Source organism: Anolis sagrei, chromosome 7 (assembly GCF_037176765.1).
Source record: "Anolis sagrei isolate rAnoSag1 chromosome 7, rAnoSag1.mat, whole genome shotgun sequence".
Lineage (NCBI taxonomy): Eukaryota > Metazoa > Chordata > Lepidosauria > Squamata > Dactyloidae > Anolis > Anolis sagrei.
The window spans coordinates 35,619,027-35,632,585 of record NC_090027.1 but is presented as its reverse complement, the minus strand read 5'-3'; the positions used below and the strand labels follow the sequence as shown (position 1 = coordinate 35,632,585).

The window sequence follows — 13,559 nt, the reverse complement described above, 5'->3', positions numbered from 1 at the left end:
TGTATTTGTCAGCGGATGGTAGAAGCAGTCAGCTAGATCCACGTTTATATTGGGGTAGCCTTGGGATTTCCACCACCCACCCACTGGCTCTTAGCCCATCACGATGTCAAAAATCTGTTCCAGAAGGTTTCCCTGCTCTTTGGAATGAATTTTTAAGGACTACGGTGGATTGCCCCATTAGATATGTGTTCAATCCTCCCACTGGATTTTGACTTCCATATTCAGCCGTGGACTTTATATGCAAGTAAGCACTAGGTTCAATCTCCAGTAAGGAGGGCTGAAAAGGACCTTTCCTTTAATTTTTTTCCTGCAATTTCAAATAGCCATTGCAGTCTCCTTCCACTTATCTGACTGTTTAGGGACCTTACTTACTTACTTACTTAACTTAGGCAATCCCTCGTTGTCTGAGTAGGACAGTCCTCCAAAATCAGAGTACTGGTGGGTCCGTAGGTGACCCACCAGTGACTGTGGAGCCCTATTCTTGACCTGTATATTCTCCTGCAGTAAGGACATTGGTTTCCAAGTGGAAGGAGATGGCTTGATGCGCCTTGGTACGTTTCTCTCTTTCGCCCTCCATGCATGCCTCTTCAAATTCTACAGCACTGCTGGTCACAGCTGACCTCCAGCTGGAGCGCTCAAGGGCCAGGGCTTCCCAGTTCTCAGTGTCTATGCCAGAGATTTTAAGGTTGGCTTTGAGCCCATAGTTAAATCTTCTCCATGGTTGCCCCTCAACTCTGGAACTCACTCCCCAAGGATATCAGACAAGCACCCACATTGGCAGTCTTTAGGAGGAGCTTGAAAACATGGCTGTTCATTTTGTTAGTTTTGGCCCATCCCTCTGATCTGTTAATATTGTTTTGAATTCTGCTCCTGTCTTCTGGGGCATTAGCTCTCCTTCCCAATTTGGTGTCATCTGCAAACTTGATGATCATGCCTTCTAACCCTTCATCTAAGTCATTAATAAAGATGTTCATGTCCTGATTGATAACTTACCAAAATAACTGGCTGAACCTGGTGAGATCTGGAAGCTGATCTGGATGTGATGTTCAGGCCTTTTTTGTGATTAGGATCCACCCTGAGTCCCTTCGGGGAGATAGGGCAGAATATAAATAAATTGTTATTGTTATTGTTATGACCACATATGTCCCACTTGCAGATGTCCACGTGGAACCCCATAAGAAGCAGCTCCATGTGACGCTGGCTTACCACTTCCAAGCGAGCCACTTGCCCACGCTCGAGAAGCTCGCTCAGAGCATCGATGTCAAGCTGGGCTGCGACTGGGTGGCGACAATATTCTCTCGCGATATTCGATTTGCTAACCACGAGGTAAGTTCAGGGCTCAAGGCAGCAATCGAAACTCTTGTGCTAAGAACAAAGCCACCTCTTAGGCCAAATATATGGCAAGGGATTGTGAGGTTAGGTTTCAAATGAAGAATTGCATGCTATAGTATCTGCTTGAATATTCAGATCAGAATTCTGCTAGTGCCATAGACATGTGTAGGTTCCCTTATGGAAATTAACACACATTGTTGTTTGATGCACTACAACCGCATATACAGTAGAGCAGGGGTCCTCAAACATTTTAAACAGAGGGCCAGGTCACAGTCCCTCAAACTGTTGGAGGGCCGGATTATAATTCGAAAAAAACATGAATTCCTATGCACACTGCACATATCTTATTTGTAGTGCAAAAGACACTTAAAAACAATACAATAATTAAAGTGAAAAACAATTTTAACAAATATAAACATTAGTATTTCAATGAGAAGTGTGGGCTGATGAGATAGGATTGTTGTTGGATTGTTGTAGGTTTTTTCGGGCTATATGGCCATGTTCTAGAATGGCTCTAGAACATGGCCATATAGCCCGAAAAAACCTACAACAACCCAGTGATTCCGGCCATGAAAGCCTTCAACAATAGGATTGTTGTTATTGTTGTTGTTGTTGTTGTTGTTGTTGTTGTGTGCTTTCAAGTTGTTTCAGACTTAGGTTGACCCTGAGCAAGGGCCAGGTAAATGACCTTGGAGGGCCACATCCGGCCCCTGGGCCTTAGTTTGAGGACCCCTGCAGTAGAGTCTCGCTTATCCAACATAAACAGGCCAACAGAATGTTGGAAAAGGGAAAATATTGGATAGTAAGATGGGATTAAGGAAATACCTATTAAACGTTAAATTATGTTATGGTTTTACAAATTAAGCACCAAAAAGTCATGTTTTACAACAAATGGACAGAAAAAGCAGTGCAATACATGGTAACGTCATGTAGTAATTACTATATTTACAAATTTAGCACCAAAACATTGCAATGTATTGAAACTACTTTGGATCTGGGTGAGAAGCAGACTGCGTTGGATAATACAGAACGTTGGATGAGTGAAGGTTGGATAAGCGAGACTCTACTGTAGTTCAATTTCTGCTGGAAGTTGGCCATAGAGTTGTGCTAGAAGACCTAGAAGTTGGCCATAGAGTTGTGCGAGACTCTACTGTAGTTCAACTTCTGCTGGAAGTTGGCCATAGAGTTGTGCTAGTAGATATTCTTGGGGACATGCTTGAAAAATACAGCAGTGTTTCTCTGTTTGTTGTTTTGGCACTTTCACAGGCGTCCTGCCCCCTAACCCTACTGCAATGCCTAATATTATGTGGAGAGAATTATGTTGCATAATCCTAGTGTAAGATCTTGGCTATAAATAGCCTAGGTACATGAATATTTTAGAGTATCTGAATGCGATGAGACATTGTAGTCCCTTAGACAGAGGACGTGGAGAAAGAGTAGGAGAGGAGCATTAAAAAACTTCTTTAATAATACCTTCAGCAGAGGCTGTTTGTTAAGGTGTACTTTTATTCTTGTATTTCTTTTTAAACTATGGTTTTATTGCATTGGGTTTTTTATTTTGACACTAGCCATCCCTGCCATGCATTGCTGTGGCCCAGTCTGTGTATATGTGTTTTGTGTGTGTATATATGTGTGTGTGAGTATATGTGGTTTTGCGCAATTCGTCCAGTGGTTTTTGAGTTATGTTAATCCCACAAACGAACATTACATTTTTATTTATATACTAGCTGTCCTCTGCCATGCATTGCTGTGGCCCAGTCTGTGTATGTGTGTTTTGTGTATATATATGTGTGTATGTGTATTGTGTATATGTGTGTTTGTGTATATATGTGGTTTTGTGGATGCATTGTAATGTATTTTTTATTTTTATTTTTTGCTTTTTAAGTCTCTTCCGCTGTGTTTTTCAGTGTTTTTATGAGTGACTAGCCATTTCCTGCCACACATTGCTGTGGCCCAGTCTGTGTATTTGTGTTTTGTGTGTGTATATATGTGTATTTATGTCATTAGGCACATGCATTGTAATTTTTTTTTTTTAAAGTCTCTTCCACTGTGTTTTTCAGTGTTTTTATGAGTGATGGTCACTCATTGGCCTGAAAGGTGTATTGTGTCCCAATTTGGTGTCAATTCACACAGTGGTTTTTGAATTGAGTTAATCCCACAAACTAACATTATATTTTTATTTATATAGATGGTCACTCGTTTTGCCTGATTGTGTCCAAATTTGGTGTCAATTCGTCCAGTAGTTTTTGAGTTATGCTAATCCCACAAACGAACATTACATTTTTATTTATATACAGTGTTCCCTCACTACTTCACGTTTCGCTTTTCACGGACTCGCTGTTTCATGGGTTTTTGCCTCCCAGTTTAGGGAATGGTTGCTGTTGCCCAGAGCGGCATTCTAATCCCACCTCCTGGCAATGATGGCATGTGGAAGGGGGTTTTACCTTCCCCCTCGGGAGAGAGGCAGCCAATCAAGAGAGATTGCAAAGCAAAGCAGAGATAGTTAGCAACAAAAAAAAAAAAGTGCATGGTTCCTTTAAATTTCCCCTCGTTTCTGCCTCACCCTCGGAATTCGATATACATATATAGCATCCCTACTTCGCAGATTATTACTTTTCACGGGTGGTCCTGGTATGTAACACCCGCGATAAGTGAGGGAACACTGTAGATTCATTTTAATGACACTATTTGGGAAAATGGTTCATAAATTAAATTTTGAAAGAAGTGAGAGCGTCTCTGCTCAGATCAGGAAAAGGAGATACTCAGTCCTCCAGATGATGTCAAAGAATAACTCCTGGCATTCTTTACACTTGGCTGGAGCATCTGGAAATTGCCATTCAAGGTGGGCACAATGATTCCCATCTTTTCTCAGGTGGTATTCTCAACCAGCATGTTGTTTTAATAAGTGTTTAGAAATATACTTTTAATCTGAGTTGCTGTAAGTTTTCCGGGTCGTCTGGCCCTGTTCCAGAAGCATTCTCTCCTGATGTTTCACCCACATCCATGGCAGGCATCCTCAGATGTTATGAGGTCTATTGGAAGCTAGGCAAGTGAGGTTATATATCTGTGGAATGTCCAGAGTGAGAGAAAGAACTCTTTTCTGCTTGAGGCTGGTGTGAACGTTGCAGTTGGCCACCTTGATTAGCATTGAATGGCCTGGCAGCTTCAAAGCTTCAAAGAGGTGTTATCTGGCCCTGATTTTACGCAGATGATGTCCAACTCTGTCACTCCTTTCCACCTGCTACTAAGGAGGCTGTCCAAGTCCTGAACCGGTGCTTGGCCGCTGTGACGGACTGGATGGGGGACAACAGATTGAAACTAAATCCAGACAAGACAGAGGTATTCCTGGTCAGTCGAAAGCCCAAACAGGGCATAGGGTTACAGCCTGTGCTGGATGGGGTTACACTCCCCCTGAAGGCACAGGTTCTCAGTTGGGGAGTTCTCCTAGATTCATCGCTGAGCCTGGAACCCCAGGTTTCGGCGGTGGTCAGGGGAGCTTTTGCTTGTGCGCCAGCTGCGCCAGCTTGTGCGCCAGCTGCACCCGTACCTTGGGAAGTCTGACTTGGCCACGGTGGTCCACGTTTTGGTTACATCCTGTTTAGACTACTGCAACGCTCTCTACGTGGGGTTGCCTCTGAAGACTGCCCGGAAGCTGCAGCTAGTCCAACACTCGGCAGCCAGACTACTAACGGGTGCTGGGTACAGGGAGCACACCACTCCGCTGTTACACCAGCTCCACTGGCTGCCAATTAGCTTCCGAGCACAATTCAAAGTGCTGATGTTGACCTATAAAGCCCTAAACGACTCTGGCCCTGTTTACCTCTCCGAACGTATTCTCCCCTATGAACCATCAAGATTATTAAGATCGTTTGGAGAGGCCCTGCTCTCAGTCCCACCGCCCTCGCAAGCGCGTCTGGTGGGGACGAGGGACAGGGCCTTCACGGTGGTGGCCCCTCGACTCTGGAATTCTTTTCCACTGGAGATCAGAACCACCCCGTCTATCCTGACATTTAGGAAACAAGTGAAGACTTGGTTATGGAGACAGGCATTTGACGAGTGAGCCAACACCCTGAGATATGGATGGAGGATGATGAGCAATGATTTCAGTGTGACGACTGACCATTATAGTTATTGATTGTAATTGCTGTTTTAATGTTTTACTGTAATATGTATTATGATGTTTTATTGATTGTATGTGATATTATGGTTGGAAACTGGTCTGAGTCCCTCAAGAGAGGTGAGAAGGCTGGTATACAAAACTTTTAAATAAATAAATAAATAACTTTCATGTCAGGAATTCCCCTGTTTTTTATTTTGGCTGAAGGTTTCTCCCTACCCCTTCCTTCTCTCTTCTTCTGCAGACCCTGCAGGTGATCTACCCATATGTGCCGCAGAACGATGACGAGCTGGAGCTTGTGCCTGGGGACTTCATCTTCATGTCTCCTGTGGAGCAAATCACTACCAGTGAAGGCTGGATTTATGGGACCTCCTTTGCAACTGGATGCTCAGGATTGCTACCTGAAAACTACATCACCAAAGCAGACGAGTGTGGCACTTGGGTGTTCCACGGGTATGCAGTAGACCAAAAGTGGGTTGTACATCCTTAAATAAAATGTGTATGGATGCACAATTCAACCATATCTTTGTGTGTGGTGCTTGCCATACAGGTCATACTCTATTCTGAACCCTTCGTCTTCCTCTTCCCTTCTGATGTTCACCGACGGTGTGATGGATCGAAGGCTACAAGAAGATCAGGGACCAGGAGATACTGGACCACTAACTATTTTTTGTCAGAGTATGCAGGTAAATCCTGTGAATTTTTGTATATAGGTCGATTATCCCTTATCTGGAGATCCAAAATGCTCCAAACTTTGAATTGTCTCCATGAGTGGTGGAGATGCTGACACCTTTGCTTTCAAATGTGTCACTATATTATTACAAATATTGTGCATAAAATTAGTTTCAAGATATGTATATGACACTTCAATGTTTTTCATGTTTAGACATGAAATCTCCAAGATGTCTTATTATGTACTAGCCGTCCACTGCCACTCATTGCTGTGGCCCAGTCTGGTGAACTGGAAAATAAAGTAATGAGAAAGTATTGGTTTCTAATATTTGTAATTTTCTGTTGGTCATCAAGGTTCTGTGTGGGAAGTTTGCCCCAATTCTATCGTTAGTGGGGTTCAGAATGCTCTTTGATTGTAAGTGAACTTTAAATCTGAGTAACTACAACTCCCAAATGTCAAGGTCTATTTGCCCCAAACTCCATCTGTGTTTATATTTGAGCATATGGAGTATTTGTGCCAAGTTTGGCCCAGATCCATCATTGTTTGAGTCCACAGTGTTCTCTGGATGTAGGTGAACTACAACTCCCAAACTCAAGGTCAATGCCAACCAAACCTTTCTGGTGTTTTCTGTTGGTCATGGGAGTCCTTTGTGCTAAGTTTGGCCCAATTTCATCATTGGTGGAGTTCAGAATGCTCTTTGATTGTAGGTGAACTACAAATCCCAGCAATTTCAACTCTCAAATGACAAAATCAATTTTTTGAGTGATGGTCACTCCTTGGGTTAGTAGGTGTCTTGTGTCCAAATTTGGTGTCAATTCATCCAGTAGTTTTTGAGTTCTGTTAATCCCACAAACAAACATTACATTTTTATTTATGTAGATAACCAGTTAGTCCAAAATCCAAATAAATCGGAAATCCAAACCACTTCTGGTCCCAATTATTTCTAATTGGGATACGCAAACTGTACCTATTTCTCAGACTGGCTAGACAAACTAGTTGTTGTTACTGTACCAACATACTACCTTCTTTTGTGCAGCCTTTAAGGATTACTAACCCACCAGGGCCTCAGAAAAGATGCCTTTTCGTTTGCCGCCACGGAGAACGGATGGACGTCGTGTTTGGAAAATACTGGCTCTCACAGTGTTTTGATGCCAAAGGTGAGTCTGCCAAGGTGTAGTGGTTGAAGTGTTGACCATATTTCCCCAGTAACCCTTCCTGCTCCCAGTTTCAATGGGTTGATGAATCTGATCCAGGTTTTGTCATAAACTTTAAAGGACTGATCCGAGTTGCTAAGGTCTTTGGGAGATAGGCTTCAGGACCATGAAGAGCTCCCTTAAAGTCCAGAACTATGGCCTGGAACGGATTCATTGTCAGACTAATATGGGAACTGCTACTCCATCTTCCCATGGCATCTGCCCCATTAGCTCTCTCTCTCTCTCATTCCACACACACAGATCTATTTTGTGCCCCTTCGAATGAATGATCTAGGTTAGATTTTCACCTTTTCCATTAGTGAATTATTTCTCAATAGTTGGAACTAGGGGGCACTAATATGTGCAATAAATGCATGCTTATTTTATTTTATTTTACTTTGACGTACCCAGTAACAATCATCTGGGTTGTTACTGTCTCTTGTATCACACTGTATATAAGTGATGTACATGCAAGTGTTGGGGGGAGGTAGGATAGTGTCTTTGTGTCTTTATTAAAATAGGAAAGTGGAGTAACAACCACAACAATAGGTCAGTGAATGCTCTAGGCCAGGCATGGGCAAACTTTATTTATTTACCATATTTATATATCGCCTCTCTCAGCCTGAAGGCAACTTGAGGCGGTTTACAATCAGTAATCAATGCCATCAACAACATAAAATATAATGAAAAACATTAACATATAATATAGACCATGTAAAAGCAGTAGAAACAATAAAAGCCATAAAACACAAGTCCTCAGCATCTCATTACTAAAACCATCTGGAGAATAAGCCCTATGAAGAGTGGCTTAAAAAGCTGGGCATGTTTAGCCTGAAGAAGAGAAGGCTGAGAGGAGACATGATGGCCATGTATAAGTATGTGAGTGAGAGGAAGTCATAAGGAGGAAGGAGCAAGTTTGTTTTCGGCTGCCCTGGAGACTAAGATGCAATGGAACAAGGGCTTCAAACTACAAGAAAGGAGATTCCATCTGAACATGAGGAAGAACTTTCTGACTGTGAGAGCCATTCAGCAGTGGAACTCTCAGCCCTGGAGTGTGGTGGAGGCTCCTTCTTTGGAAGCTTTTAAACAGAGGCTGGATGGTCATCTGTCAAGGGTGCTTGAATGCAATTTTCTTGCTTCTTGGCAGAATGGGGTTGGACTGGGTGGCCCATGAGGTCTCTTCCAACTCTTTGATTCTATGATTTTCCCATCCTAAAATCATTGGTCCTCCTCCAGGTGTTTTGGACTTCCACTCCACAATTCCTAACAGCCAGCTGTTAGGAATCATGGAAGCTGAAGTCCAAACATCTGGAGGGCCAAAGTTTAATAACTTTTGTCTGTCCTGTCTGTTTAACAGCATTTTTTTATTGAGTTTTTATGTTACAATGATAGAAAAAAGAGAACGACAGACATACACTAAGAACATAACAATAACATAATCACAATCATACATGTCATACAGAATAATACACAATATTACAACTTGACAAACACCTAACTTACCTAACGCACTCATTACAGGTACATTTTAAAAGCAACTGCCCATAACGGCAGTGGACCTCCTACTCTCTTGTCTACGGCATCTCTTTATCTGGTATCTTACTTTTATTTTTCTTTAATTTTATAACTATTTCTTATTTCCTAACATGTCCTATCCTAACATCCACTGATTCTTTCTTATAACATTTAAACCTATAATTCTTTACAAGGAAAGATCCTTGGATTCTTAACTATCTAAGCAGTAACTTTCTCTGTTTCCAGGCTCTTTTTGGGCCCTTTTCGTCTAGCATTACCAACTTCTCTTCTACTTTCTTTCAGCCCTCCTGACGGAAATCTTAGACTATTCTGTATTACTAGTTCTTTCTCACGGATGATGTGCTCTCACCTAGTCTCACTTGGAGCTTAGGCTATTATCCATTTTATCTTGTTTTCTCTAAGCCATACTTTTACAGGTGCCCAGTTTGTTGGCAGTACTGGCATGTTTCTTGAGGCTGACAGGATGAACGTTAGGTGGTCCGCATTCATTAACTCAATTATTTTCTCTGTCCACTCTTCTTCCGTTGGTAAAGTTCTTTGTTTCCAAACCTTGGCTAGCACTAAACGTGCTGCCGTAATCAGATACGTGAAGAGTTTATCCGTCTCTTTATCCCATAGCCCTTCCGTTAACAGCATTGAATGTTTGCCATGTATGTATTCTGTGATCTGTTCTGAGTCCCCTTCGGGATGGGAAAGGCAGAATATAAATGCTGTAAATAAATAAATGTGTCCATGTCTGGTTTGGAAGTAGGCAGCTAATCTCAAAAACTGTTTGTAAGGTCAGAACCTGGAGTGGTAGCTTGCAAATCTAAAAACTGCTCTGGCAACCAGTTAGCAGTAGAATTAGGAATTGGGGAAATCGTAGAATCATAGAATCAAAGAGTTGGAAGAGACCTCATGGGCCATCCAGTCCAACCCCCTGCCAAGAAGCAGGAATGTTGCATTCAAATCACCCCTGACAGATGGCCATCCAGCCTCTGCTTAAAAGCTTCCAAAGAAGGAGCCTCCATCACACTCCGGGGCAGAGAGTTCCACTGCTGAACGGCTCTCACAGTCAGGAAGTTCTTCCTAATGTTCAGATGGAATCTCCTCTCTTGTAGTTTGAAGCCATTGTTCCGCGTCCTAGTCTCCAAGGAAGCAGAAATCAAGCTTGCTCCCTCCTCCCTGTGGCTTCCTCTCACATATTTATACATGGCTATCATATCTCCTCTCAGCCTTCTCTTCTTCAGGCTAAACATGCCCAGTTCCCTAAGCCGCTCCTCATAGGGCTTCTTCTCCAGACCCTTGATCATTTTAGTCGCCCTCCTCTGGACACATTCCAGCTTGTCAATATCTCTCTTGAATTGTGGTGCCCAGAATTGGACACAATATTCCAGATGTGGTCTAACCAAAGCAGAATAGAGGGGTAGCATGACTTCCCTAGATCTAGACACTATGCTCCTATTGATGCAGGCCAAAATCCCATTGGCTTTTTTTGCCGCCACATCACATTGTTGGCTCATGTTTAACTTGTTGTCCACGAGGACTCCAAGATCTTTTTCACACGTACTGCTCTCGAGCCAGGCGTTTGTATTTCTGAACTCCAGATCAGTTGTCCAAGGTGCTGGACTTTATTTGCATCATCTTGGAGTTGTTCGTTTGCCATTCAGAGTAAATCCCGGAGCTGCTTTCCACAGCATACATAGCTAACAAAACAAGTTATAATGGTTGCAACATTACAGCTCGACTCTACAGAGGTGGCTCTAGGTAATTTTCAATGATAAGCAAACAGTATTTTGGAGCCCTCCCCCCAACCAATCACTGATATATATTTTCTGTTCGTCGTGGGAGTTCTGTGTGCCATATTTGGTTCAATTCCATCATTGGTGGAGTTCAGAATGCTCTTTGATTGTAGGCGAACTATACATCCCAGTAACTACAACTCGCATATATCAAGGTCTATTTTCCCTCAAGAGTGCCTCAAGAGCACCCCTGGGCAAAATCAACTATACTGCAAATGCTTACTTTGTGTAATGGGTTGAGCCGCCCCTAACTCTGGAAAACCTCTGGCACCCTTCCAAGATCTCAGAAAGTCCATCTCATGGATACTCAAGGGTCTGTCTTGGAAAAGAACTGTCTGATCACTTTGCTCCCTTGTGTTTCCTGGCAGGACGGTATGTGCGCACAAACTTGAACATGCCCCACAGCCTACCTCAACGAAGTGGCGGATTCAGGGATTATGAAAAGGATGCCCCCATCACCGTGTTTGGATGCACGCAAGCAAGGCTGGTTGGTAAGCCAGGGACAGGTTGGGGCTTGCACTCCCATGAATCATCTTCCCATGCAAAACTCATTGCTTAACTTTTTGGAAAGCCTTGCCTTTGAGTTCCCTTTGCTCCCTGCATGGATGGGTGTCCGTTGCCCAGCCAGCAGCAGGATTAGAACTTGGGTAAATATTTCTATGCTTACAATAGACAGTGGTAAAGTCAAAACAGCTCATCGATAACTGTTTTTTTGAAGAAGTTGAGAAAGTATCCTGTTGTTTGCTTCAAGCTACCAAAAAGACTTGCTATGTCTCACTCTCTGAGAAGTTACTCTGGCCTCGTATCTAGAATGGGAATGGAGAGAATGTGGATGGTGGTAGACCACATGGCTCCTCTCCCAACCTTTGATTTATTTATGTATTTATTTACAGCATTTCTATGCCGCCTTTCTCAGCCCGAAGGCAACTCAAGGTGGCTTACAGTGGCACAATTCGATGCCACAATGAACATAAACAAAATTAAAACAAAATTAAAAACATTTAACACGTATTATAAAAACCCTGTAAAAACATTAAAAACATAAAACACCAGTAAGGATCACCGCCTTGGCGGGGCGCTGGAGCTTGAGCACCTCAATGATGTCATGAGCGAAACCGTGAAGGGCCACCCAAGACGGGACGGTTGTGGCAGAGAGGTCAGACCAAGCGTGATCCCTGGGGAAGGCAATGGCAAACCACTCCAGTATCCTTGCCAAGAAAACTAAATGGACCAGTACAACCAGAGATATGTCGGTATGCCATTGGAAGATGGGACTCCCAGGTCGGAAGATGGCCAAAATGCTACTGGGGAGGAGCAGAGGATAAGTTCAACTAGCCCCAGATGTGATGACGCAGCTAGCTCAAAGCCGAAAGGAAGGCTAGCGGCCGACGGTACTGGAGGCGAACGACGAATCCGATGCTCTAAAGATCAACACACCATAGGAACCTGGAATGTAAGATCTATGAGCCAGGGCAAATTGGATGTTGTTATTGGTGAGATGTCAAGACTGATCTTGAGGGAGCTGGGGGTGGTAACGGCCGACAGGGAGCTCTGGCGTAGGCTGGTCCATGAGGTCACGAAGAGTCGGAGACGACTGAACGAATGAACAACAACAGGGAGGGGGCCGATCTTATATCTCTGGGAAGGAAGTTCCATAGCCGAGGAACCACCACTGAGAAGGCCCTGTCTCTCATCCCCACCAGGCACGTCTGCGATAAAAGCGGGATCGAGAACAGGGGCTCCCCAGAAGATCTTAAATTCCTAGCTGGTTCATAGGGAGAGATACGTTCGGAGAGGTAGGCTGGGCCGGAACCATTTAGGGCTTTATAGGCTAAAACCAGCACTTTGAATTGTGCCTGGTTGCAAACTGGCAGCCAGTGGAGCTGGCGCAAGAGAGGAGTTGTGTGTTCCCTGAGCGCTGCTCCCGTTAGAAACCTGGCTGCCACCCACTTGACCATTTGAAGCTTCCAAGCAGTCTTCAAAGGCAACCCCATGTAGAGTGCATTACAGTAGTCTATACGGGATGTAACTACAGTGGCCAAGTCAGACTTCCCAAGGAACGGGCGCAGCTGGCGCACAAGTTTCACTGTGCAAATGCTCTCCTGGTCACCACCAAAACCTGGGGTTCCAGGCTCGGCGATGAGTCCAGGATCACATCCAAGCTGCGAACCTGCATCTTCAGGGGGAGTGTAACCCTATCCAAATTTTCTTAAAGAATTTGCAGATATCCCACACTGTTATGACATGGTGTAAATGTATTTATTTATTTAATTTATTTACCATATTTATATACCACCTTTCTCAGCCCGGAGGCAACTCAGGGCTGTTTACAAACGGCAAAATTCAATGCCTACAATAACATAAAAATAATTAAAACACTAACATATAATATAAACCATATAAAAACAATAGAAACAATAACAACAATAACAAAAATGTATTAATATTTGCCTGTTTAAAGGCTGTTGAGGACAGACCTCTTTTAAGCTTGAAACAGGCTTTCTTTACAAAACAGGGAATGACCTAAAGCCACTTCCTGGGATTTTTAAAAAAGCTATTCCAAGCCTAAAATAGCTTTCTTCACTATAGTTAGTCTTGCCCATAGGGACAACTTGGAACATGACTTGATATGCATATATGCATTCCCAGCCTTCTTTGCCAAAGAGTCTGGAACCTCCCCAAACTACAACTCATAGGATGCTGTGGCATTGTGCCATGGCAACTTGAAGTGGGGTCAACCTGCATTAATTCTGCAGTGTAGATACACTTTGAGCTTTCCTCCCTTCAGGCTCAGACATCAATCTGAGCTGGAGGAATTTTTCAAAAACATTCCTTCCTGCCTCCCTCCTACACACTTCAAACTGTGATCTTCCATTACTGTTTGTGATCAGCTGGTAAGGCACAGATTTCTTGCATTGGCTCTGGCC

General features: G+C 43.3%; 1 protein-coding gene across 1 annotated transcript in view; it reads left to right on the top strand.

The window, feature by feature from the left end:
- Positions 1-13,559, top strand: part of UBASH3B (ubiquitin associated and SH3 domain containing B) — a 114,273-nt gene that overhangs the window by 83,959 nt on the left and 16,755 nt on the right. The window contains exons 5-9 of the mRNA XM_060787009.2: positions 1,157-1,326; positions 5,694-5,902; positions 6,000-6,135; positions 7,159-7,279; positions 11,001-11,123. Of these exons, the coding sequence (XP_060642992.2) occupies positions 1,157-1,326; positions 5,694-5,902; positions 6,000-6,135; positions 7,159-7,279; positions 11,001-11,123 (759 nt within the window). The remainder of the gene's footprint in view (positions 1-1,156; positions 1,327-5,693; positions 5,903-5,999; positions 6,136-7,158; positions 7,280-11,000; positions 11,124-13,559) is intronic.